The 27336-nt window shown below is 44.7% G+C and overlaps 1 protein-coding gene and 1 long non-coding RNA gene across 8 annotated transcripts in view; both read left to right on the forward strand.

Moving 5' to 3' along the window:
• Positions 1-27336, forward strand: part of HACL2 (2-hydroxyacyl-CoA lyase 2) — a 1062010-nt gene that overhangs the window by 834460 nt on the left and 200214 nt on the right. For all 7 annotated transcript variants that reach the window (XM_085638401.1, XM_085638399.1, XM_085638396.1 and 4 more), the window contains exon 12: positions 12555-12724. In XM_085638401.1, coding sequence (XP_085494527.1) covers positions 12555-12724 — 170 coding nt within the window. The remainder of the gene's footprint in view (positions 1-12554; positions 12725-27336) is intronic.
• LOC146775804 (uncharacterized) lies at positions 14779-25124 on the forward strand. The gene is made up of 3 exons (XR_014972177.1): positions 14779-15068; positions 23149-23482; positions 24316-25124. It is a non-coding gene; the product is annotated as an uncharacterized LOC146775804 (long non-coding RNA).

Genomic DNA, 27336 nt, shown 5'->3' on the forward strand with positions numbered 1-27336 from the left:
TTAGCTTTGCAGTAGAGTCTATTAAGGAGATATATATGGGAACGATTACTGTTGTTTTCCAAGATGGCGGTGCTTTTGATTGAGCAATTTTAGTAAAAACATTTGTTAAAAGTGGAGCCCATAGTTCTTGATTGTCTAGGAATAAATCTATAGGAACTCCATCCGGTCCTGGAGCCTTTGCTCGTTTACATTGATTTAGAGCATGTTTTGTTTCAATGAGTGTAAAGCTGACAGGAGGCTCATCAGTCTCCAAAACATGGGGAAAAGATTGAGGGGTTGTCATATCATCCATTCCAAAGAGGGCTTCAAAATGTGTCACCCATGCCTCTTGGTCAACATTATTATCTGTAGTCTTAGCCTGCTCATGCTTTAAAAACGGAGCATTAATCAAAGACCAGAAAGCGTGTGAACTTTTTAGTATAGCAGCCTTTAGCAAGTTTTCCCACCACTCTTCTTTTAAGAACCTCAGCCTAGTGGTCCTTGCATTTTTGTAGGCTTGACGCAAGCCTTTTACCAGTAATGTATCTCGCGGTCTGGCCTTCCAAGCTACAGGCAGACTCTTAAGGGTTTTATCACAATTGTTATCGAACCAACTACATTGTTTAAGTTGGCCATTCCGGATCACATGGGTTAAATTATTTTTATCATCAGTTAAAATCAAATCAAAATCCAGGAGCATTTTGTCATGCAAATCCAAGTCCCGGCAGCGGGTTATTTCCCCATAGCGTTTAGAGACTAAAACTTCCTGTATCCACTTTTTCCCACTTTAAAACGATACCGTTCTCTCTTGCTATCACAGGATTTATAGGGAGTTTATAAGGACACTCAATTTCCTTAGTATTTTGGATACAGAAAGTTACTGCAGCATGGTCACTAAATGAGTAAAACGAGATCTTAAAATGAGAGAAAAGGCCTATCATTGCATCAGAGACCAAAACATAATCCAGGGTAGAAGACATAAAGTGATTTAAAAAAGGTACTTTCAAACTGACCAGTTAAGTTATCAACAACATTTAAAAAGGCAAGATTATTTATCATTACTAATCTGTTTAGGGTATTACCATATACAGTATGACAAAAATGGGGGACACAGTCTCCTTCCTCATCCTGTATTCCACAAGTTAATGTATTAAGCTTATCACAAGGGTGAGCATTAAAATCCCCAAGCCAAATTATATTACAGGGTTTACTGGATTTATCCTGTAACTCAGTAACATCTCTTCCCAGCGTAGCCAACACCGCTGCTTGGTTACTTCCAAAATTATTATTATAATAATTAATAAAAAGCCAGCAATAATCCAGAGAATGTTCAATTAAAATATTATGATAATAAGGAGAATCATTCATAAATGCCTTCACCTCAAACGGTAAAATATTAGAGAACAATGTCAGAAGACCGCCCTTAGCCTGACCAGCAGATGATGGAGCAGCTGCAGTATAAAAGGAACGATACCTATTCAGATATATTGGGACCCTTTCCCAGGTCTCTTGGAGGCACACTATATCACTGGATGTCAACAAAGAAAGCCAATCATTATTAGACCTTTTTTGGTTATAACTATAACCAGCAATGTTCCAAGACATAACCGATATGAAACCGGTAGAGTTCCCTCGAAATGTCGGGCACTGAGACATGTTAAAAGTGTTTTTGCGCCTGACAAAGGTGACTGGAGATGTGACCGAAGTGGTAGTGGACAAAGGGAACCTTTTATGCAAATCTAAAGGAACATTCCCACTGGTTGACATAGTCTGAAGATCCAGTCAATCACAGACAGAGAGGCCTTCTAATGCGGCATATCTATTTTTTAAAGAAAATGGGGGGTCTAAAATAGAGGAAGGTTGGTTGAGTAGGTGTCGGGGAGGCCTCCAGGTGGTTTGCCGACTAAAATGGGGCAACTGTGTCAGGTGAGGAATAGAATGAGGTTTATAGAAGAAACCCAAAGGTAAAACAAATATCTCAGAATGAAATGAAGACATGTTTGGGAGAATTGATAATAAGTTGCCCACTACATGGGAACTATCAAAGTTTACTACGATACAATCACCTTTGATAGTTTTAGGGGCTCTTCCTACCCAGGATACCCTCCTCGCCATGATGATATTTCGATGAACATTAGAATTTTCACCTAGGCATTTAGATAACCAATGATGAGATTTATTTATAAGCTGCTCCGTATTTTCTAGTGTATTGGGGTTGAGTTCTGGGACGTTAACTAAAACCATAACATAGGGACATGCAGCTGGAGGAAGATCTAATGTTAACTTGGGGTTCCTAAGTTCATCTTGATACTGAGAAACTCCCCTATTTGAGCCTAAAGAATGTGACCCTCCCTGTAGCCCACTCTCCTGGCAAATCGCAGGAATAGGTCTAATAGGGCATGGGAGGTGATGAAATTCGTTTTTCGATCTCGCTTGTATTCAGCCACCATTTCTTTGTGTTCCACCGCCATTTTGTGTTGCCCTCACTCAGGCAGCACAATGAACGAAGTTTTTCTGCTGATCTTACTGCGACGTGTCAAATAAGCTTCTGCCTCTGTTTACGAGACTGATGTCAGGGACTGGCTGAGTCCACTAATCCTCGTCTGGTTTGACTAAACCCTATCTCAACTGTCTGTCGGTTCACACCATTCTTTCCTGACTTTATCTTATCTTCTGGCCTTCGCTATTCTCTACTTGTATTCTCTCATTTCACAACTGTCCTCCAAAGCATACAAATGTCCTGCCACCTGCAAGTTGAGTTGTAGACACTACCACTGATTAACTTGTGGGGAGGGGTGACAAAAACAGTTGGAAGAGAGGTTTATTTGGGTTACTTGATATCTTGTTTTCAAACTTTTCTCATTGGTTATATCTTGTTTTCAAACTCTTCTCATTGGATAACCATGTATGCATTGGGAGTGTTCTTGGTGAATCTATGTGCTATAAAAGATTGTGCGCCACGGAGTAAAGTGGCAGTCTCCTAAGAACATACTGAGTGTACTTCTGGGACAACTGTACTTAGCCTGCAGCTAATAAACCTGATCTTCTACGCTCAACAGAATGTCCTGTGTCTCTGTTCAACAAAGCAGGTGAACTCAGGAGATTAAGGCGTGCCCTGCGCCGCCAGGCCCATAAGGCCCTGGTTCTTCAGAGGGTAATGGGAGAAATAGTGGATATTTGTTGTTCGCCATGCAACCTTGAGCGACCATTATTCTCAAGATTACCTAGTAGCTGCAGCTGCATTTGGGACCTATCATTAGCTCTCAAGTTATTAGCAGAAGTAGGGTCACGGTCGAAGCCAGAAGGAACAGAAGAGAGCCCAGTAGTTTGTTGTTGGGCAGTGTTACCCATCCCATCGATGATAGCATTAGACCTTACAAAGGGGTCTATGCTTAACTGGGAGTTAGGTCTAGCTACGTCAGTTATTGCAGTGATATTAGAAGGGGAGTGATTTGTAAAATAAGAGGTCTCCAGAGCTGTTAATTTTTCCTCTATTTGAGACAATTTGTACAATACCGGATTCAACAAAACAGTCATCATAGTTTCTAGTCTCTTCATTAAGTCCGAGTCACAAGGATGCACAGCCCCCAAAGCAGGTTTGTTAGGATATTCGTTTTGTCCAGCACATCTAGTAGATCTTAGCTGCAATGAGAGACCTGAGTTCGAGTTGTTACCCCCAGTAGCGTTCTCCTTACAAATCTGCTTTGTAATTCTTTGCTTTACGGGACCACCTCACTTTCTCTTTTTAGCGTTCGAATATGGTTGGTTTGTTCCCACTTGGTTGGTCGTTAATTGCTTGTGGGTAATATTGGGGTCTCCATCTGTGGTGTTAATAGGGGGAGAAGGTGGATCCACAGTTGGAACTCCCACAGGTTGGGTCGAGTTTAATCGGTCAGTGGCAGTAGCTAAATACCCTTGTCCTAAGGAAGAACGTTTTTGCTTGTTCAAGGTGTCCAAGGAAAGCCTTCTCTCCGTGAGTTCAATTTCATGCGCCAAGACCGATTCTGCTCTTGTTAGAAAGGCATCCAAGGTACCAACATGATCAGTTCCTTGTTTTTCCTTGGGGTTCTTTCTTTTATTCATTGCTGCCCTATTTATACAAATCTCCCAGAATCAAGTTTTAACTTTAACAGTACCTTAACAATGTCACAATAGAATGGATATAGGTAGGTGCGATTTTATGGGAACCAGACAAGACGCACTGCCTCCCTACCTTATTCCTCAAGTCGGTAGTGGTCAAAGATCCCTGCAACGATGATTTCCTGGCAACGTAGAAAGAGGGTAGGCCCCGTGCAGCCTCTTCTGCCCTGACGGGCACGCACGCCCTTGACCCAGGCTTTGCGAGTGGGAAACTGGCCTCGCCTCCTACCTCCTAGCTCCTAGCACAGCAGCAAGGTCTCTTGGGCCTGGCAAGGCAAAGCAACAACTGGCTGCAGCGCAATCATGCAGTTTATAACATTCAATGCTACTTTGTACTTTGTGCTGCTTAGCCCCGACTTAACTCTGACCATGAGTGGCACATATTGTTCTGCCCATCTCCGTCAGCACACCTTTATATCATGAGCAATTCGCTACGTCTGACCTATCTCGTCCACCTCCGAGAACGTTGGTGGCTCCCTTCCGCCAGTAATAGCCTTTATAATAGAGTATGGGCATGAGCTGGGCTGAGCAGAGTGTTGGTGGGGCTGGCAGGCACCAGGACTAAAATATGAAGGGAAGGGGAGGGGCAAAGGGCGATTTTTTTGCGGTTAGCGAATGGCTTTTGGCGCTTACAAATACAGCCACAACCACCCCTCTCAGTCTCCGTCCGTCTCTCTCGCTCCGCTCCGTTGCACCGCCGATGATCCGTACACCGCCGCGGTTCCTGCTTTAATTTCTTTCTTTTGCAGCTTTGCTGAAGCAGAAAGTACTTTACCGATAGCTACGAGCGGTTGCCTTGCAACTCATTGTTAAGTCCTTGATTCTTTTTCAGGAAATCAGGCGGTGAATTCGGCCGGGAACAGGAAGATGGGGGAATCCGGAACTGAAGCACCTCCTAGGATGCTCAGTTCGTAAAAAACGGTTTGCTCACAATTCCAAGCCAGGTTGCGTGTGAAGAACTAATGGGGTAGATCTTGCCGTTTACTTTGCGGGAAACAGGCACACAGCCGCTCCGCTCCGTGATCCCCGCTACTCACAAGCCCCCCGCACCTCTCACCTACGTAGTTTCCTCAGCTTCCTCAGCTTAGCCTCCGCAGCCGTCCTCTGCCACCAGTGATCCTGCCTCTGATCCTGCCGCGAGCAACAGGGGAAGAGTCACCAGCTTCGGGTGGCGGCGTGGAGTTGCGGGTCTCAGCCAGGTCGGTCGGGTCGGGTCTCAGTCTAAGGCTCTCGGGCTCTCGAGGTGCAGGCAGACCGACTGCAGGGGGTCACCGCAGATCCCACAGATCGTAGCAGGATAGAGGTTGCGGAACAGGCAAACAAGCCGCGAGTCAAGCGCGAGTCAATCCGCGAGCAGCAGTGGCAGCAATGACGTGGCTCCTCCTCCAATCAGTGGGAGCCAATACACTTCTCTCGTACAAGTGTGTACAAAATTCACAAGTATTTGCAAGTCCCCTTAGACTAGCTATATAATTTCCCACCTTTTCATTTTTCCCTTGAACTCTTCCAAAAAATGTATGTCTTTCTAGTACAACATTAATTTTATCTGCAAATTGAAGTTCAAATTTCTTTATACTATAATCATACACATCTCTTCCTTCCTCTCCTGCTTCTTCTTCTTCCAAATCTGGCAAACTGTCAAATATTTTCCTTCCTTCCGCACCTAAATTGTGTAACAAAATATGTTGTCTCCTAATTGCAGAGAATCCACTCGCACCAATGGCAATAAGGTAAGACTCAAAGCTTTTCCTCCAATCTTTTCCTGGTACTAACGGTTCCCCTGCCTCTGATAGGAATGGTGTGGGTTGAAGCATACTAGCCGCTGCCATACTCTAAATAATATTTTTCTAGCAATATTCAGAATGTTATCACAATAACATATAAGGATAACAGTTACCAATGAGCACTTAACTATACTCATACAGAGTACTACATAGATTATGCACTAAAAACACTTATTTCCTATAGTTCACTATTTGACACCATGTAAGGTTGCTAGAATTCTACCACTTTTGAAATGAGTGTACTTCCCAAAATTATTGAATAGTCTTAGTTCCGTTAGCTGAGGCAGTAAATTCAAGCTAGAAACAGCAGTATATTTAAAGGAGTTCCTTGACTTAGCTGCATTGCCAACAATAAGTTCCTTTCACAAATCCTCCCCGCGCGCTGTAATTGAATTCTTCTCACAGTCTCCAACTCCTTCACTATCTTAACTGGATACTTGTACAGCCGTCCGCTCCACACCTCCGCAATCTCCAGAAAAGTAATTTACTGTCGCCCAAGCCGGAACAGCAAGAAAACTGGGAAAGTCTTCCTCGGACCACCGCGCATGTGCGAAGAGAAGACACAGATCGGAACTCATCCTCAGATTACAGCGCAGAAGCTTAAAAGTAACACCACACCTTCATCAAAATTTACGTCGTAATCTCCCTCCGCGGCTTCACACAACTGCTTGCAAACGCCACCGAAAGGTTTAGTCACAATCTTGATGCGAATGCTTCAGCGGGAACCGCTAAGGAGACGATCACCAGGTTCTGTACTTCCGAGGATTCCCTCTTGTACACCTTTGCTTGAACGATGCAATAGACTTGGATGTGCTTGAAGTGCTCACTTTTAATCCTTGGGGAAATCAAAGATAAGACGGTAAGCTCCTTATATATCCACTGAATAACTTTTTAATTCTATACTTAATCTTAAACTCTTGCTCAACGATGCCTTCGCAGTGTCCTGTAGTCAGTCTATTCAATAATCGTCACCATACCTCCTCACAGTAATCAAATTCCTCGTGCCAACTTGTGGTAACTCACGGAGGGGATGTCAACGCGTTGTCCTCCGCCCGACAATCGTCGCCAGTGAAATGAAGGTGAAACGTTGTGGGTGGAATACGTTTAATAAATAAGATTCATCAGTTGACACCCATTACCACAGAGGCAGCGGCAATCACGAACGTTGGTACAGGAGTACAGGTTAGAATTCTATCAATGTTCTAAGGACATTCCAACAGAGGGGGGTGAGGGAAGAAACCAAATGAAATAGAAGATGTAAGATACAACACATGACTACTGCTCTATGAGGCCTGTACCTGTAAGATCGGTCTACCTTTTCAGTTCATCAATGCACTCACATACTCATTCATCCATCATGCACATACACATTCATTCAGGCATTCATCCATGCTAAACTCACTAATCCGTGAAGCCTTTGACTCGTGCGAGATTCTCCCATTCACCTCTTCACATGGCCACACACAAACTCCCCAAGCAATGAAGAATCCATTTCACTTATAAAATAGTTGATAAAATGACTGTGCCAATGTTTTTTTTTCAGTGCCTGGGAGACATTCTGTGTTTCCCTCCTTTTCTAGTGACATGTATTAGTTAACTGTCTGTGACTTGCACTAAACAGCATAAGAATTCGTTCTTCCCCTCCCCCATTTACCACACACATACGCACACGCACACGAACACACATACACACAGACACCCATCCACCTGGCCACTCAGGCACAAGCTATCGTTCTGGAACAAGCTCTTGGAAAATGTCATCCTTGAGCGCAGTGGTGATAGGATGCACTGCAATTGTCACAGCAGTCCTCATCGTTTTACTCAGATGCTTTCAGACTAGAGTGGGCGGGCCAAGTAGCAAAGAGAGCCCAGCCAAAGGGTTTGACTTGGCTGTATAGGCGCTTGCACTAACAAAGCTAAGAAAGCCTTTGGCATTTAAATCAGGCAGCAATCATGTAAAAACATGATACCATTTCTTGAAAATTAAAAAAGTGACCCTGTAAATAAAACATTTGCGTAGGATCACATAAATTGGTCCGGTAGGGAAGCCGGGATTGATCCCACTAGTTTCTTGTTTCAATTTGTGCAAATCGAAATGGGTGTCATCTTTAATCCCCTATTTACATCAAAGATGAATGCTTTGTCTTACACTTTGGTCACATGAGGTTAGGGAGCAGGTGGCAGAAGCGTGTGAAAGCTCGGCTCGTTTCAAGCTCCAGCGTGCAGGAGGACTTCGAGCTGAGCCCGCCAGGCGCCTGTCTCGAGCTTTGAGTGGCTTGCCCACCTCTAAATGCTTTCTGTTCCAAAGAAATGTTCGGATTTTCAGTATTCATGAGGACAAACCGTGCAATAATCAGACATCCGAGGCACCCTGCGCTTTACAAATGGAACTTTCTTCTTGTTCCTTTGAGGTCTGCGCCCCCTCCCTAATAGGGGATCTAAGAGAAAGCGAGAGTGTTCAATGGGCATAAGGGGGCGCCAGGCGGTTCCTTACTATCCAGCAGGACAGCGATGTAGCGACAGGAAATTTGGGGGCTTTGATCAACCCCCGCTCACGGCGACAGATTCCGCTGCCCCATCTCCTTTCAGCGCCTTGAGTGAGAGCGTGAGACACAAGTTGCTATGGCGAGAGGGAGATGCTCTCTCAGCGCCTACAAGCCCTGACAGCAAAGCCCTCGGCGCCTCATCCGTGGATAATGAAGTCCGAGCGTCGTCGCATCGATGCTGTTTCATGAATAACCTTCATGAATCTTGCAGTACAACTCCCGTCGTCTGATCGGAGAGCCGCAGCAGCAGAAACAAGCATTGGCTCCGTTAGTGAACGCAAGCTTTGGGGTCCGCTGGTGCACCTCGAGCGGCGCGCACAACTGGAGAGAGACAGTCATTAGCGGAAGTGTCACACTAGCTTGTGTTGTGACAGTGTCATGTGTGCTTACATACCTCAGGACTCACTCCCCGCCCTCTGAAACTCTGATCTGGGATAGGTCAGCAGCAGCTCCAGTCCAGAGGCTGCAGATGAAGATTGCAGTGACATCACAGAAAATGCCGTCATTTAACATTTGACTTGGTAACATCAGAGGAAGAGACAATAGTGAAGTTAAAAAAAAATAATATAATAACAACACCCACCTCACTAAAATAGATAAGCTAAAATCACACAACTGCGTGTGAAATATATGTGTGTCAAAATATGGAAAAGGTACTGCGACAATGTGGATTAAAATATTGGGGGTTGTGTGACCTCACCGAGTAATGATACAACTCTTTTTAAAAAATTTCAGCTGAAATTCGCGCTGGGTGCGCGAATCTCACTGATTTAAAAAGAAAAATGCTTTTTTTGGCCCTGGGGGTCCTTGTGGGTCCCCCTAAGAAGGCCTAGGGGTCAGGGTGTTTCTATCCTGCCCCCTTTTCGTGTTTTGCGCATTTGTTTCACTGCTTTCTTGAGGCACAAGATGGTTGCCAACACTTCCTAGTTCGGAGTGTTGACAGCCAATTAGCATACAGTTCGTGATGGGGAGGGTGCGCGGACCCTCCGACGCCATATATATATCTATGATTTTACTTTTGATTTTCTCAGCAACTACTGAACGGATTTACACCTTTTAACCAAAAGGCACGAGTGTGAACCAAGGGCTACCTCTTTGCCAAATTTCGTGTAATTCCGTTTAGCAGTTTGGGCTGCAGCTGCGATTAAAGGTTCCTCTGGAAAATTGCATGGGGAAAAACACGTTTTGGGACCCCCCTTTCTTCTCTGCCCCCGCTTGATGAATCACCCCGAGACTTTTAGGATAGGAGCGGACCGGAGCGCCCCACCAGTTTTGAAAATTTCGCGAAGATTCATCAACCGGCGCCAAACTTATTCCAAATAGAATGTTGCGGATTTCCTATGGATAATAGGTCCTAACCAGTGGCGGCTGGTGTTAAGGGGCGTAGGGGGCGTTGCCTCACCTACCAGCATCGTAGAAAACTAATGGGAGAGAATGAACACCAGTGGAGCAGTTTAAAGAAGTGCTCACTGCTTGGTGCTCCCCCGTGAAACTTGAAAGTTAAACTATGTAAAACAAATATATATATATATCTACTTACTTATACTTTGTCCCGGAGTCTTCCTGCGCAATGTGCGCATGTGCAAAAGCTGGGCGAGAACTATTCCTCGCCCTCGAGGCACAAGCGAGGAGGCAGGTGACGTCAGCCTTGTGGGAGTGGCTGAAAAAAGCGGCAGTAAATGGGTTTCAAATGGGGCGATAATGAATTGGCCCAGGGCGCGGTCAGTGGAGCGCCATTCAGAGAAATGGGAAGGGGCAGGGCTGGCTCACAGTGCACTGAGTGCAGGAGGTGGTAACAATTACAGCACTCCTTTCGCCTCCGTAAATGAGGCTTTCTCATTGGGTAAGGCTGAGGCGACCGGGAGTGGCTATCCATTTAGTTTCAGTTTGGCAGGCAGCTCCTAATTCCGTGAGGGGTGTGTTTGTTGCTGGAAAAAGGCGCCTGCAGCCGTGGTTTCAAACGACACGACACGTGCAGGTAAGCCTTTTCCCTTTTTTTGAACCCCAGGACTCGGCAGACCTGCTGTTAAATGTCGGGTCCTGAGCCCTCTGCTTGATGCGTACCCAAGCACACACTCGACATTGTAGGGTACTTAAACGTTCCAGCGCATGGTTTGGCTTCCTTTTGTCCCCCCTGCCGACAAAACAGAATAGTTTTCCCATCCACTCATATCTGTGTGATATAACTAGGGAACAGGTTAATTTCTAAAGATGTATTTCATTAGCCAACGGTTTAATTAGAGGATTAACAACCGCTGCAAAGGGCTATATCTGTTGTTAACGGCCCTCTCCAGTTGTAGGCCTGAGCGGCAGCCAGGGCCTGTAATGAGGAAGATAACCTTTAGCTACCAGTCTAGCGTGAGACATAAGGGCTGTAATGCTATTACAAGATTATGAACCGTGCGCCCTTTCCTTACATTATCGGGATTGTAATGTGTGGTTGAGGCGCGGGCGGGGTCGCCTCTAAGCTCGTCCACCGTTATGTAACTTACCAGCAATTTGTTCACATTTTAGGTTTCTGAAAAATCGTCTATTTTCATTTTTACCATTGCCTTTCTCACCGTTATGTAACTTACCAGCAATTTGTTCACATTTTAGATTTCTGAAAAATCGTCTCTTTTAATTTTTACCATTGCCTTTCTATCTGTATCTGCTTTAATTATCAGTCCTTGGTTATTAAGACTGCTTCAGAACACATTTCCTCAAATAATTACTGTAATTTTTGATTGCCATTTAACCTTTCTGACTCCATTCCTTAGCTCATGCAGTTGAATTTAGATGATGACATTACTTAAAATCCTGTACTACTAATGTGTTGTATTGCTATCTGCAAAGCTATCGCTGTATAGAGGCATGCTGTCATCTCTTTAGTTAATTTTTTTTTTTTTTACAGAGTTTTATATAGCGCAAACTTGACCCGAATCAGGTATCGGAGCGCTTTACATAGCACCAGTTGCATTACATGAGGACACATTCATTTGTGTTAGGCACAGGGGGATTAAGTGATTTGCCCAGAGTCGCAGGGTCATTACCGAGACTCGAACCCAGTTCCCCAGATTCGAGATCGACCGCCGTAGGAGTTAGGCAAACTCCTCTCCCCAATACATTGCTTTGACCAGAAACTGACATGTAGAATTGTATTAAAGACACTTTATCTCTTTAGCGCCTCACCTCTTTTTTTTCCTCTTTAATTTCCCCTCTAATAAATAGAAGTTTTGCCTAAGCAGTGTAATTCCCAAATTGGGAGTGAACCTGCCATTATTGATGAGCTGAAACCAGCCCTGCAGAACACAAGGCTCATGCTTGTCATCCGTAAGGGTGTAGTATGTTACTAGTGGTCGTGCCGTTTGGAGCACACTGTCGCAAATATATTACTAGAGGATAGTGCAGTAGCGCACTGTCATTCATAAATAGCACATTTCCACTGATATAGGCATTACATTTTCTCAATCATGCAATTCTATGGATAAATATTATAAACCAATAATTTCGCCACTCCTTTTTAAAATTTATATTATAAAGAACTCTCCCGTATGATAGTCGGGCTCGCTCACTTCATGACGTAACACTCATCCCTGACTTTTACGCCCTACCACTTTCAAATGTCACCAGCCACCACTGGTCCTAACTATAACTACCTACTGGCAACCGCCAATAGGTAATATATAATGTATTTATGGGGGAAGATCCTCTACACCCCCGAACGTACCTTAAATGTGTGGTAAAGGCATGTTTTGTAAAAGCATATGCGAAAACATGCGTGGTACAAAGTGCTTGGAAAAGGTACAACGTGGTAAAAACCTCATTGTAAAGGCTGTTTCCCGTCTGGAATACATGATGGTTTATATCAGGGACTATGAAGTTTAATGAAAAAGATAATGCTGGGATGTAGATCTGTCTTGATGTACAGTGGTGTACAATAGGACAATTGCTTTGGCATTTAGAGTGGTACTGAATGGCATCGAAAGAGCAATGAATATTATGGTATATAGGACCATCATTGTTCCTTATTGAAGCATAGGATGATGTGATATAAAATATTCTGTATATCTGGCTCGTATAACTGAATAGATGATTTAGTAAGTTGATTTTGTTTTTTTGGCAGAGAGAAGTCTAATGAAAAGACAGAGCATCACCTGAATCCCTTGAAAGTACTTCACCATGTGGACAAGCTCATGTCTGACAACAGTATCATCGTAGCCGACGGCGGTGACTTTGTAGGGAGTGCGGCTTACATCCTTCGGCCCAGAGGGCCCCTTTGCTGGCTTGATCCAGGTATTATGTTGATGTACAATCTTCATTCTCCAAGACTACTTTAAGTAAATAAGACAACCAAGAAATATGGATACATAACTAAAACCATGCAAAATAGAAGATGTAAAATTAGCTGGATATAAAAGAAGGATCTTCCAGAAAGTTTGAAAAATGTTCCAGTGAGTCAGAGCATCCAATTGGTCTTCACAGGCTTTAAAAAGTATTCTGGACCACTCACTCCAGGTTTTCTATCTGAGGCTTGCTTGTGTTGTGTATTTCCCCCTGTAGCAAACAGCTCATTGTTCCTAAATTTGTTTTGGCCTTTCATAATACATTGAGATTTCCACCGTTTGGGTAAACAGGTGAAGTGGGCAGGACCTATCGGGGACAACATTCCCAGTCTTTTTTTATAATTACAGAAAACTGTTCTCCTTCTTTTTGTAAAAAAACATTCCTGACCGGTTAATACTGACCTTGAGGTGGATCTCGCTGAAAGAGCAGGGAAGAGATCTCCTGTACTATGAAGACAAGCGAGAGGCTGTCAGGTAAAGAACAACAAGCCTTCTCAGCAGGGTGCATGCTACCTAAAAGACATATAAATGTGTGCACTTGGTTAACCAGTAATGTAAAGGCTGCCTGGGAGACGCTGTATTACTTTAATTATTGCTGGCATTTGAAGGTACATCGTTACAGAGATTTATTATTTTTGAGAGGTAACGTAAGGGATTACCAGTTGTGATCTGGGTTGTATCCTTCTGAATGGAAATGTATACAAATTGTTTGTACTAAGTGCAGGCTGACTCTGTATTCTTAAAAAAATATGTATTCTGGAAGCTCTTGTTTTAACAAACACTTTTTTTGCACAATTTACGGTAGTATATCTAATACCAATATAATTTTAAAATAATGAGTTGCATGTTCACAGTAATTTCAGTTGAAAGCTGGTTCCTCGCAGAATTGTATATACAAAATGTCCCTGTTACCCACTGCAGCAAGCACAATTCAATTCTATAACTTTCTGATTTAACACAGATATCTGTCATGATCACAATAACTAATTGAGCTTACATAACATAATAGAGTGCATTTCTCAAAGATTACATTAACTAACATTTATTTTCTATTTAAGATGTGTGTGTTTTATGTGCACTTACCTGAAGGTGAAAAGCAAACGAAATAGTTCCAGAATATTTTGTTATTTTTGCTACATCTTTGGCCCCACCACCAGGCACACTGACCACTCCCTACTGTACTAAGGATCACAGTTCTCATGTTTTTTTACGCACTTCATCTGTTGATTTGGGACACTAAATAGGAACAGTATGCAGAGTAGAGACCCTTGTTGACCTTGAGTGGAAGCCCCGATCTGCCCCGTTAATCTTTTGTGTGCCGCCCAGATGATAGAGGAAAAAGAAGGGACTATGAAACAAAAATGACAGTTGTTTAAATATCCAAGGTAAGCATAGCTAACTATAATCACTCGCCCGTCCCTCGCACAGAATACTCTTACTTTCATAAAGCAAGTTTGTGTTGCACAAAGTAATCTCATAAGGTAATTAATCTATTAATACATCTTCTTGTTACATATCATGAGAGCGGATAGAGACTTTTAGCAGTCCTACCAAGTATCACGCATCAGGTGTAATGCTCACTCATTTCAGTGCAGTGTTCCGCATCACCGCACTGAAATGCATTGTCACGCATTTTACCACCTGCCAGTGCGCGCCACCAGCGGCCTTTGTGCACCGGCTCTGCTGCTCCCAAGAGACGTGCTGCGTTGCTGGGCTGAGTTCCTAAATAGTTAAATCAATCTGCTCTCAGCTCTGGAGTGGCTGAGAGCGCTACAATGTATCAAATCTCTGCCTTGCCTGTGTGGCAACAATGCGGCAATATTCTGGCTGCGGCGCCGGGGCGGCGCGGCTTTAACACAGTCGACTCACTCACTGCTGCCAATTGGGGGGGGAGGCTGCCCTCTCAGCAGTCGATGCTACTGCTGACAGTCACACTGTGGCACACCATGGGGGCCGGTATTAATATCCAGATGTGCCGGTAGAGTGCTGTCACGTCCGGAAGAAGAGGAAGTAGGCAGAAGCGGCGGGGGACTCGAGTCGACGAGACTCGAGTCTCTGCTGCTCCTTTAATGGCCGCGCAAGAGCATGCAGAGCGATCACATCGATATGCGCCGGGCGGCCTGTGGGCGCAAGCACTTGACACTACTGCGGCTCAGCTGGCCAGTGGCACCGGGGGCCGGGACGAGTCAGTGGTCAGCAGCCCTGCTGCCCTGGATGAAGAACAGTCTGTAGAATCAGTGCATCGATGAAGCAGCAGTGCAGTCTGACACGGACTGCATTAGTCAACTCTACAAGTAAGTACTGTTTTAGTCGGTGACACTATACAGTTTAGCACGTGCATGCAAAATGGTAGCAAAATAAAAGTCACGGCAACTCAAGTATTTTAACCTGAGGGACCATATAGTCCAGGGGTCACTCACGACTTCAGCGGGACCCTGCATGATCAGGTGGGACTGGGAGTCATGGTGTAAACGGAACAAACACAGAGCAGAAGATGGCACAATAACAACTGGGGGACAACTTAGGGATGGGGGTCACGTGAGGCAGAAAGGCTGTGAATGTAGGAACAAGTAGTTATCAAAATAAGAAATAATAAGGGTGAGGCAGCACCTACGCAGAGAGGTAAGAACTGAGGAACCCTTTGCATTATTACAGCCCACCCTTCCCCTTAGTCCTACAAAGCACTGCGTCAGGTATTCACACCCACTTGCCCGTAGCACCTATTACTAACTACATGAGTCATGATCTCATCTGAAAAAAATAATTTCACTCGAACAGCATCGATCTGCAGGGCTGCTCTGTCTGATCATCCTTCCGGAGTCAGTGAGCCTGAGTCCTTGTTTAGTTCTATCTCTGCAGTCTCACGCGATTTTATCAGTGGCGGGCGCGGGGCGCAGCCAGGCAGCTGCTCAGCTCTGTGAGTCTCATCTAGGGCACCAAACCACTGTAGTTTGGTATTATCGTCAGGGTCAGTGCGTGACCGTTAACAGGGGTGCTCTGCAGCAGTTTCAAGAAATTCTTGGAGTTTCTTGTTGCTCAAATGGCTGTAATTTCTGATATTTAGTAGTTTCCCTCGTCTTCATTGCATGAATTTTGCTCGCGAGAAAGTGTCACTCATAGTCGTTGAAATGTCACTCATAATTTGACACAAATTTTTAAAATATCACACGTGGCAATCTGAAACCTTGGCAGCTATGTTTTAGCCACAGTTTCCTTACCCCTAGAATTATCCCCAGACGTCAGACTGGAGCCTGAATTTTTTTGGTGAGCAGTACCCCTGCGAGCCAATAGGTCCCTTCCTTTGATTTTGCGTGGTGTTGTCGGAGTCGTCTGCACTGGAGATGATGTGTGCAGTGCTTATATAGACGCCAGCGCAGAAAGGTATGGTGTACACAAGTGCATGATGCAGGTTAACACATTATTGGGAGCATTTCCGAGAAGGCTGTATGGCACGTGTATCTGCGCTCTACATGCTGCAAGGCAAGTAACATTTTCCATTTGCAGAATGTGCTGCTTTAGATCACATGCTCTGCACAGATTGATGCAATTTAGTAATGCGGGGGCTGCGTTCTGAAGCCCTGCGTTATGGAATCACACCCTTCACTTGTTGCTGATAACGTTTTACTGCAGTCTTTGAAAAGAACCATGCCAGGCACTGACCATGAGATGTGGAGGAGAGTGAGCCATGCGGCCTCCATCAACAAACTTTTACCGAATGCAGCCGGACTATGTACAGTGTTTTATTTCAAGATACATGCGGACTGGTTCGATGATGTTATTATGAAGCTGTGCGACTTCACACTATATTCAGCGAAAGGTGGCAGACAGTGGCACTTTAAATAATGCTAGTTAATTCGTTCCGTTATTTTATAATGGTGATAGTATTTCTGTTCAGTATACAGTAGCAAATTATGTCGTACTGATGTATTTAGAGGTGACAACGCTGCTTTTCGGAACTTTTGTTTAAGAGAAATGCAGCCATCTGTATGCATTTTTAATTTCGACGCGAAAATAATTTGTGTGCTGGCGAAGTGTAGGATCGTGTATTTTCAATACAGTTTCAGCTTAGATGTTCGCTGCCAAATAACTTTAGTCGCTCGTTGCGACCATAAAAGTGCAAGTGCAAATTATACAAAAATTCATTAGTACCAATGTATCGGTAGTACAGTGTATAAGCAAGATTTAGCAGTCATGTTAAGAACATCATCTTAATATAAATATTTAAATTTAAAACAGTATTTCACTAAATGGAAGAAGAAGCACAGGAGCAAAAAAGATCCAGATACTGTTGGAATAAGGACACATACATAGTTACATAAAAGTGCAAATGCCAGCTGTTCAAGAGTGCAATAAAGCAAGCATGAAAATCATTCTTTCAGAACTTAGCAGCATATTGTCCAAGAACAAATTGCACCATCCTACTGAGAGCTAAAAACGATTAAAGTGACAGATAAAAAGCATAAAATGTGATTTAAAACAAGTTTAAAGGACCATTAACAATTCTAGGGAGGATACTTTATTACTTCATTAGTGCATGTCGCCTGATGATCCACATTTTCCCTAGAAATTTTGCCACCGCACAGACCATCAGAGGTCTGGAGTCTGTTTTTAAAATACGAAATGCTTCTTGGTGACACAAAGTTCCCATCAGCCTACATGCAGAGGCTTGCCATTTGGATCTCGGGGAAATGTACAGTGGACATGCGAAAAGGATGTGTTAGATCATCTCCCCTATCCCGGGGCAGCCTGGGCAATACTGTGCAACCTCAGAAGATCCCTGCCATGTTGCTGTAAATAATTCACTGGGAGGCAGCCAAATCTAAATTGAATGTAAAGCTTTCTATCTTGTGGGATTGAAATTATCTCCATATACTGTTCGTATGCACCTAGCCACTTATACTCCTTAAACTCTAATGTTAGGCACCCAGCCGGTGAGTGGGAAACTGTCGTCTGCGCCAACCCAATTCCAATAGCGGGTCTTAACAACTTCTCTGCTAGGCAGTAGGCTAGGATCGGAGACATCCCACATGGATCCCAGGCCTATGGCAGAAAGCAGTGACTGGGCTTTGGTGAACCACCCTATTTTTTTAAAGCCATCAAGTTTGTAGAAATCTGCAAAGGCTACAGCATAGTGACTGAGTTTAGGTGTTTGTTTGAGTCGCAGCTAGAAAAGAAGGGAACACAGCCTTGCTTTGTCCGCTATAGTTGTTCTACTCATATCTAATCTTAGAGGGATGAATGGGGTACTCTGGGGAAGAGAGCAAAGGATTCTTAGAAACGTATTTTCTGTCTGTATAAGGCCCTCTAAATTGTCAAATCCCCAGATTTCTGCCCCCTAGAGGGCAGAGCCTACCACCTTCTGGTCATATATCCGGAGGGGGGCTGCTATCGGTCTGGTTTGGGCGACCCTATGCTCTTTGATCAGCGTCCCCAAGGTTTTCTTCTGTTGTAGGTTCCTCTTGGTAATGTAGTACTTCCATGCCATTGAGGGTCACACCCAGATAGTGAAAGGTGGCCACTCTCTCCAGTGGAATCCTCCCCAACATCAGTTTGCCTTTAAAATATTTGTGGGGGTTCATTCTCAAAAGCTTGGTTTTCGAGATGTTAACCTCCAGGCCTCTCTGAATTATAGAAGACCAAGAAGCGATCAAGAAGAAGTTGAAGACCGCTAGGGGTCTTGGAGACTACTAGTGTGTCATCCGTAAAAAGTAAAGTTGTTACTTTACCACCCCCCAATAAAGGGGCATCCGCGGGGACGACTTCCAGATATTTCACCACTCCGTTAATGAAAAGTGAGAACTGGGTGGGGGCCAAGACACATCCTTGGCGGACCCCCTATCTACTTTAATTGGATCAGTCAACTGCCCTTGGTCCCCCCAGCGAACCCTTGCGTAGGTGTCCTTGTGTAGCCGAACAACCAACGCAAGAAGCTCTAATGGAAGCTCCAAACCCTGCTATACCTGCCATAATTTGGACTTGGGAATGAGGTGGAAGGCTGACCTTAGATCGATAAATGCAATATAAAGACTGGAGTGTTCAATAATCACTGTTTTCCAGGCCAATAAGGTGAATCTAAAAACTTGGTCGATGGTGCTGACTTTCCGCCTAAACGCGGCTTGGAATAAGATGTTGTTTTCCTCCATCCATTCAGTGATCTTAGTCCGAATAGCATGGGAGAAGACCTTCTGAACACCATCGATTAAGCTAATCGGCCTGTAGTTGGAAGGCAGTGAATGGTCGCCCTTTTTGAAGACCGGGATTACTTCTGCTCCCTTCCGTGACGGGCTATTGGTGTCCCGGCAGCAGTTCCATTTGCAAGTTCCCAGATGCAGTTGGTCCAGTTGCCAATATCGTTAAGGAAGACGTCTCCAGGTATGCTATCGGGACCCGAGGCTTTGTTTCTAGCTGTGGAATTTATACTTTGACTGATTTCAGCAAAGGAAAATAGTTCCCTGGACCGGGTGCCGGTACATTCATATGTGGGACCTTCATTTTCTGGCTATGCAGATCAAGTGTACACAGCAGAGAAGTGGTCGACTCAGGCGACTATGGAAATGTTGCTGGTAGGTGGCCTAGGTCTATCGGCATCACCCCTCTTGACCAGCAACCAGAATTGTTGCGAATCTTTTGGCAGGCGTCAAGGATCTGTATCAATCGGTTTTCTGACCATTCCCTTTTTGCTTTCATCTGGGCTGCCTTGTAGGTCTTCCTAGCCACTCTTATATCAGCAACTTTGTTGGATCTAATTGCGACAGCCAAGACTGCCCGTGAATTCTTACAATCTTGGTTAAACCAGGAGGATTGAACATAGGCAATCGGCTGCTTGTACTGGGGCCGATTTGGCATTATGAAAAAGGAGGCTAGCTGCTCAAAGAAAGATGCATGGATGTCTGTGATCTTTGTAAGCTCCCCCTGATGCTCGCACAGATTGTGAAGTTTCCCAATGTTTCCTAATAGTAATCGCTTCCTATCTATCATCACACTTAGAGGTGTCCATTGCTACACATGTCCATTTCAGGCGCCTGTTATAGTTTGTGGGACAGTTCGCCTTGGTAGTAAGGTTGCTGTCTGGGTGGCTGTTATGTTTGGTCTAAGGTGATGACTTGGTAAACTCAAGCGGGTTACGGTCACTGTCTGTGGTCCTCCAGACTACCATATCCAGCACACAGGGCCATAGTCTTAGATCTATCAATATATAATCAATGAGGCTCATGTTCAAAGTTTTGTTAAATGTATTTGCCACCTTTTTGTCGGATTTGGTGCGTCCATTAGCTGCCCTTAGCCCATACTCTAGTGTTATGGCTTGGAGCTGCAGAGCTGATCGCGTCCATTTTTTGATTGACGGTAGATCAAGCGGGGGTGACAGAACACAACTCGTCTATTCGGTCAGTGCTGGTTAGATCTTCAGAATCGAGTGGATCGAAGGTGACATTAAAGTCTCCTGCTATAATAAGTGGTGATGGGGTCTCTCTTTTCTCAAGACAATCTTCCAGCGCTTGAAGTGTTAAAGAGCTGCAGCCCGTCTTGGTGCCACGTGCGTAGACATTAAAGAGGGCCACAGACATGCCATTTCTACCCTAAGGTGAGTCGCAAGACTATCAGAACTGTAGGTCTTGATCTCTTTCGTGGTGCATTGTAGCTAGATTCTAATCTATATCAGCAGCCCCCAGCCGGGCGACATGGCCCACGTTTCTTGTAATATACAAATATCAAAGTGTTCAATGTATTGTACCCAATGAGGAAGTGCGACCTTTGATCTTATCCCAGCCACGTTCCAGGACAATATACGAAGTTCATAAATCGAACCTCCTGAGCCAGAACTGACAGAGTGATATCCGTCGATTACTCATCTCGTCTGCAGACTTGTGGGGATGGCTTGCTGGCTAGGCCTTGCCTGGGGACTGCTGTTCGCTGTCTGTAGAGGTGAAAGGGTCTCAGAGCTAGAGGGCTGGGGTGTTGATAGAGACGGATCAGTATGTAGCCTATCATTAGAGGCCGGATAAACAATCAAATCTCTATGATGGGGTGACGTGTGAGTTGGAGAAACTAGAGGTGCCAATTAATCAATATGATCTAAAGTTGCGTCTGAACCCAACAGAGTGCCGTACCTTTTGCGAATTTGGGGCAAAGACATACCGGTGGGTTTGTATTTCATCTGTATACTGGTGGGTGAGGGTGAGCATGTCCTTGCCTTAATAGCTATTAGATTATGTGCCAGGTTCTCATCCTTCCAGTGAAGTTCGATGAAATCCGTTTGGGAGGAATGATGGCTTATCCTTTTTGCCCATAGAATGTCTTCTCTGATAACCGATCTGCACCCTCTGACCTTTCGGATCCAATAGATTGATTTGTTGATTAAGGAGTTATGATCTTCATATTTAGAGTTTGACCGGATTTTGGGCACGTTTATCATAAAGATGCTCTTGGCAGGACAATGGCCCACCTTGCACCTATCACTAGGACAACATTCGTTGTTGATTGCAGGTATTTTATTTCTACCCACAATACTATCTACTAGTTCCTGGGTCTTCAAGCTGGTGGATTTTGTAGGGAGGCATATAGGAATGGACATTAGAGGGGTTATATTGTGCATGGGCTTAAGAGGAGCAATGCTACCCTGAAGTGTAGTACGGTTCGTTACACAGCCCAAAGACTGATCAGAAAAATACGTTTTTGATGAATCTCTGCCCAAGAGGTGTTTAACCTGCTCTTTGAGCTCTAAATTTAACGATTTAAGTGAAATTACTTCGGCTCTGAGTTCACTGATAATCGTAATCGTGTTCGTCCCTACTAATGTGTGTTCTAATTTCCTTTGCTTAGATGATTCTTGCTCCTCATGTATGGTAACTAGACTTGTTGAAGGGGATATCACCTCTACTTCTGCCACCCTTGCCAAGATTTTGTCAGATAGATCTTGTAATGGTAAGAATCTATTGGCCAGGGGGATGTTGGTGCTAATGATATTATTCATGTTGTCAGTGTCAACAGTGTCCACAGCTATTGAGCTATTGTCTTCCTCTACCTAAGGGGAATGGAGGATCCCTTGATCTACATCATCGGTAACAGCTACAGATTGCATAATACTGCTGTGACTAAGGGGCTTATTCTTTGTACTCCTTGTAGGACGCTTAATAAAAATAGAAGGAATTCATTTGGCGGTTTTGGGGTTTGGGCTAAGGGGTGCTGAGATCTCGACTGGAGAGTGCAAAATTCCTGGGGTGACTAAATTAGGATCAGGAGCTAGTATACATTGGCATTCTACCACTAGATCATCAATGCGATCTAGAACACAGTTGTTGGCTGCTGATCTACGAGCTACGTTTGCTCTGCTGGCTTTCAAGCGGGCCCGTCTGACTTCCCACCCCCCTCACTGGCAGTGGTCTTCCTTTTCCCCATTCCACCAACAAAAAAATAGTAAGGAAAGAGTTCAAATTTAGTACAATTGACTTTAAGGACACTGAGCACTTGCTAATATAAAACAGAGTAGGCACACCAGGTGCAATTACAGAGGGAGGGAAGGAAAAAGGGGGTTAAGGAACAGTGTCCAGCACTCACAGTTTTTGCCTTTGCAGGCGAATATTCCACTAAGTCAAGATGGGTTATTGCAAAACCAAGGGGGGAGGCCCTGCCCTGCCTCTTCCTGGCAGTGACGGGAAAGTACGGGCCCACCCTTGGCCCTCGTGCATCCGGCGCAGCGGGGGCTCACCGTCGTTTACGCCTCCAGGCGAGAAGAGAGACGTATGTTGAGCGAGAGAGCCTGGTGGTTAGGGTCCATTGGACCCGCTGCTGGTGGCTCCCACCCCCTGTCCTGGAATCAGCTTCATGGGCTGCGGGGGCTCACCGCCATTTAAATGCGCCTCCGGGCACGAAGAGTGACGTCGGAGGAGCGAGGGAGCCTGGTCGTTGGGGTCCGTTGGACGCGCTGCGGGGGCACACCGCCATTTTAATGCACCTTCGGGTGTGAAGAGTGATGTAGGTGGAGCCGAGGGAGCCTGGTCGTTGGACCCGCCGCTGGTGGCTCTCACCCCCTGTCCTTTTAGCATAACATAGAGAGGGACTCCTGCATAAAAACCATGGTGTAGTTTTTTCCTTATTAAATATTGGTTATATTACCCACATGCAACCATGATTTGACGTTATATTTTAAGTACTGGCAGCCTATGTTTCCCTTATTGTGCAGAAACTGTATTATCATTGTATCAAAAGGGATCTAAGTACCATCTTGTTGCGTCAGTCTTTTTCATCATGGCATGTGAGGGAGGAGCGGGGACCCGGTATATGAACTTACCGGACGCCGCCTCGTCGGATGCTGTGTCGTCCGGAACTGTAGGAACCAGACACCTGAGGGTTAATTCTTCCACCTCTCCTACGCAGGCTGCTAGTGAACACGCCCGGCGGGAGGACCAATCATCTATCCAGACCGGCCCTGAAAAGGAGGTCCACAGGAAGCAGAGGGAGATCGGAAGAAGGAGGACGGGAAAAGAAGACAACAGAACGCAGAAGAGGACGAACAAGAAGAGGATGCGTTCCAGCCCCTGGTGATTAAGGACCTGGAACCGACATCGACAGGCACAGAGGGGATCGAGTTGGACTCCACAGACCGAGACCCCAAGGATGACGGCCTCGACGTGTGGATGGAGGAGTGGTGGACGCCCCCAGGGGAACCAGAAATCCTGTCGCAGCTCTGGGAAGAGTTGCGGCTGTCTTGGTGAGTGCCTAGTAAAAGGGGGAAAAGAGTGGGGAGAGGAGAGTAGAGGAGCGGAAGGTCACTTGAAGGCACTGAGCCATTTCACCTCCCTTTCTTTTAACCCCACTGTTCAGAGGTGATGATGTAATCACCCATACTTACTATATAGAATTTTTCTTTTTCTTTCTTCCCTTTTGCAGTTTGGGTGTCTTCTCTTTCCCCTATTTTTTTTTTCTTCTCTTCTCTGCTTAATTCAACTTGTGGGGCAGCATAAAACAGAGAACACAGGAAATCCTGCAAACATCTATGTATGTTTTCAAGTACTCATAATTTGTGGAAAGTAGAGGGGAGGGAAGGGAGAGGAGTGGGAGATGTAAGTAGAAGGAGGTATTGATGGAGCAAGGACTCGTATAAAAGAGACTTGCTCGGATGCAATCCTCATATAACTCTTAACACTGTATTAATGGAGTATTGTGTAAACGAATATGCACCACATTCTATATTTTAGCAAGAGGACGCTTGCATATGTGTCTTACTAACAAGTAACCCGAGTGAAACTTAAAATGGCTGCTAATGCGGGAAACTATACTGTGCATGCGTCAACTGCATCTACGCAAGATGACGGAATAACGCTTGGAGGGAATTTTATGCACCTGCGCAATCGCATTTAAAATGGCCGCTTGAAAGCTCACATGCTAAGCATCTGCTTTGCCGAAACTAAAATATGCTATTTTACTAAAAGCTAATGTGGGGAGAGCTATTATAAGTAAATGGGATTGGAGTAGAGGTAGGTGGTATACAGTGAAATCATTTTATTTTGAATTTAATATGTTTCTTTTTGACCTCTCTACTAGTTCTTATTTGGGCCTTCGAGCGATGCTAAAGTCTGTACAGCAAGTGACTCCTCACGCAAGCACAGTAATAACGAACCAGGAGCCATGATGTCGTTTTTGAAACCCGTCCGAGGCCATCTTTGATACATGTCCTGGGAACCTGCTGGACATCCTGCATATTGAACAGACAACTGTTATATGTATTAATTGTTGTTGATAAAAATGTGAATACGGGTGAGAATAAAGCTTGGGAAAATAAATTAATGGGCGGGAACATTAAACAAAGAACCCTTGCCTGTCCAATCAGAATTAGGAGTTTCATAAAGTAAAAATATTAAGGGCTGGTACATGCCATTAGAAAGGTATAATTGAGGTAGTTTAGTTAGAGTATTCAAAGTGATGCAGAAATGCTGAGAGACCGGGATGCTGTCTGAGAGCTGAGCGAATGCTGAAGAAGAATCGATTTGCAAACTTAAAATTTAAGCCAATTAATTAGAAGAAGATCGCAGAAGAATCAAGGAGGGAATTAGCCAATTAATTAGAAGAAGATTGTGGAAGAATCGAGGTGGAAGATAGTGTCAGAGAGGGGTGCAACACAGGCGTCGGATCTGGAGGAGGTCATCTATCCTGTCCTGAATCCTGTCCTGAAACCTTTGTCACCTGATCTTTCCCAGGGGACCCTTCCAGCTCCTTGGCCAAGGGGTTGGTTTCCACACCATTCTAGGTAAATATACTTCTGTGTAGTATGTCATTGTACTGCTCTCTCTATCCTCTCTTATCTGAGTACTCTCATTGTGAAATCTCATTTTAATATAGATGACTGATTATTGGATTAATTGACCTTTTCCTTCTTTGGAGAAACTGAGTTCGTACTATATTTGATTTTGGCTCAAATGAATCTAACTAGATGAAACATTTAATATCTTTCCAGAGTCTGTGGTTATTTTAAAAACAAAAGGTAATTTCGATTAATGTCATTTCACCATCAACTAGTTCCAACTAATAGGTCCATTGACCTATTGAAAACCTTGACCTGGTTCAAGGCCAACACTTCTCCCTGCAGCCTCGCCGTTCAGCCGGACCTCCAGCCTCCAGCCAGCAGCCCGTCCCGGCGCCGCTGCTCAAACCCCGCAGTTCGTCCGTCGTAGGTGCCCTCCTGTGTGTCCCCCCCCCCGCTGCCACGTGTGCCCGATTGTGCTTCTATTGTATTGTATTATTTTCCTTTCCTTTCATTTTGTATTTATTTCCTTCCTTTATTTATCACTGGGTTATCAAGTCCAACCTTACTTATTAAGTGTTGGCAAACCTTTCCATCGTTTTATCTTAACAAGATTTTGTCTACAGATGGCTCATTGGCTTTTATCTGTAACTCAGGGTTTTTCCAAACCTAGCACTCTGAAACCATGTCAGTGTGACAAAATTTCGGAACAGGATATTATTCATTTTGTCGATTTTTGTGATTATTATGTCCTTTTACGCAAGAAATTTATACTACCACTGCTTAGAGATTGTCACTTTGTCCAAACCAAGCCAGCCCTACTGTATCTTCAGATGTTAACTTCCCCCTTGGTTTGTTTTGGAGTGTCAAGTTTCCTAACTGGAGCCATTATGCGTAGGAAAACATATTTTTTTAAACTGTTATTAAGGCTTAAAATGTGTTTTTCTATGGAGGCCCATAATGTGTTAAGATTTTAGAGATCATCTTAAAATTTTGAGTTTGTCCTATATGCACTTAGCACTTTATATAACATTTCTATATTGTATGTAGAGCAGCCCTTGGCACCCTATATGGTCGTTAGGAACGAAATTTCTGTAGCTTTCCCCGTTTGGAGTATATTTTTTTAGCACTTTGTACTCTATAAAACCTTTTGCACTTTAAGATGTATAATAGCGAGAAAAAACGTGAAGTTTTGTGTTTTAATATGTTTGCCCTTTTGCACTTCGAATTTTTATCTTGAGGACTAACCTGTTATTTTAATTTATGAGCTTGTTTAACTGCACTTTGCACTTTATATAAAATTTGTAATGTATGCTTAGCAAAGCTTTAGCATCATAAGATGGATCATAGGAAAAGATAATTGTAGTTTTGTATTTTAACACTGTCTGCGCATTTGCATTTTTGAATCCTGCTCACTAAGTTCCTTTTTCGCATGGATTATTATGAGTTGGCTACCCAGCTGATATTATGAGGGCCTCTTTTTAAAATGAAATGTAGTTTTGAATGTAATGTTTACTTTTATGACATTAAGTTGTCGAATAAAGCATTCTTGACTGACTGACTGACACTGGGTTATCTTCTGTGCATCATTGTTTGTGCCTGTGTTGCGCCTTGTTTCGCGCCGCTGCGGCCCCGCCCCACCGAGCTTTCCTGCTCCTGCCCCCTACCTCTATTCCCGCCCCCCTCCCCTTCTTATGGTGACCTCTAAGCGGTCGCGCTGAAGGCACGCCTAAGGCAAGCCTGTCCGCGCTAGTCTGCGCCTGGACCGCGCCCAGTGCCAGACCCCCTGGCCCCAGCGACCATTACAAGACCCGACGCCGATACGACGCAAACAGCCTCAACGCACTCAACGCTGGCTGAAACTCCACCTGCTTCCAGGCCACTCCGAAGCTCATCCACGGACCTTTCACCTGCCGGAATTGCAACTATACCAGCCAGCGCACACCTGCACACCCTGGCCATCCCAACACTGCAGGCCACAACCATCTCAGCGGCATACTACTCAACACCCACTCAGTCCACAAGCATGCCGTCGAACTCTGGAACCTGCTCGACGACTCCGCCCCGGACGTCGCCTTCCTGACGGAGACCTGGATGAACACCTCAGCGCCTGACATAGCCATAGCCATCCCGGACGGCTACAAGATCACACGCAGGGACCGAAACAACAACAAACCAGGAGGAGGAGTCGCCATCATCCACAGGAACCCCATCAGAATCTCAACCAACACCGAAGACTCCCTCAGCACGGCCGAACACCTACACTTCCAGATCCACGTCGATCACACCACCACCCTCAGAGGAACACTCGTCTACAGATCCCC

Source organism: Triturus cristatus, chromosome 12 (genome assembly GCF_964204655.1).
Source record: "Triturus cristatus chromosome 12, aTriCri1.1, whole genome shotgun sequence".
NCBI lineage: Eukaryota > Metazoa > Chordata > Amphibia > Caudata > Salamandridae > Triturus > Triturus cristatus.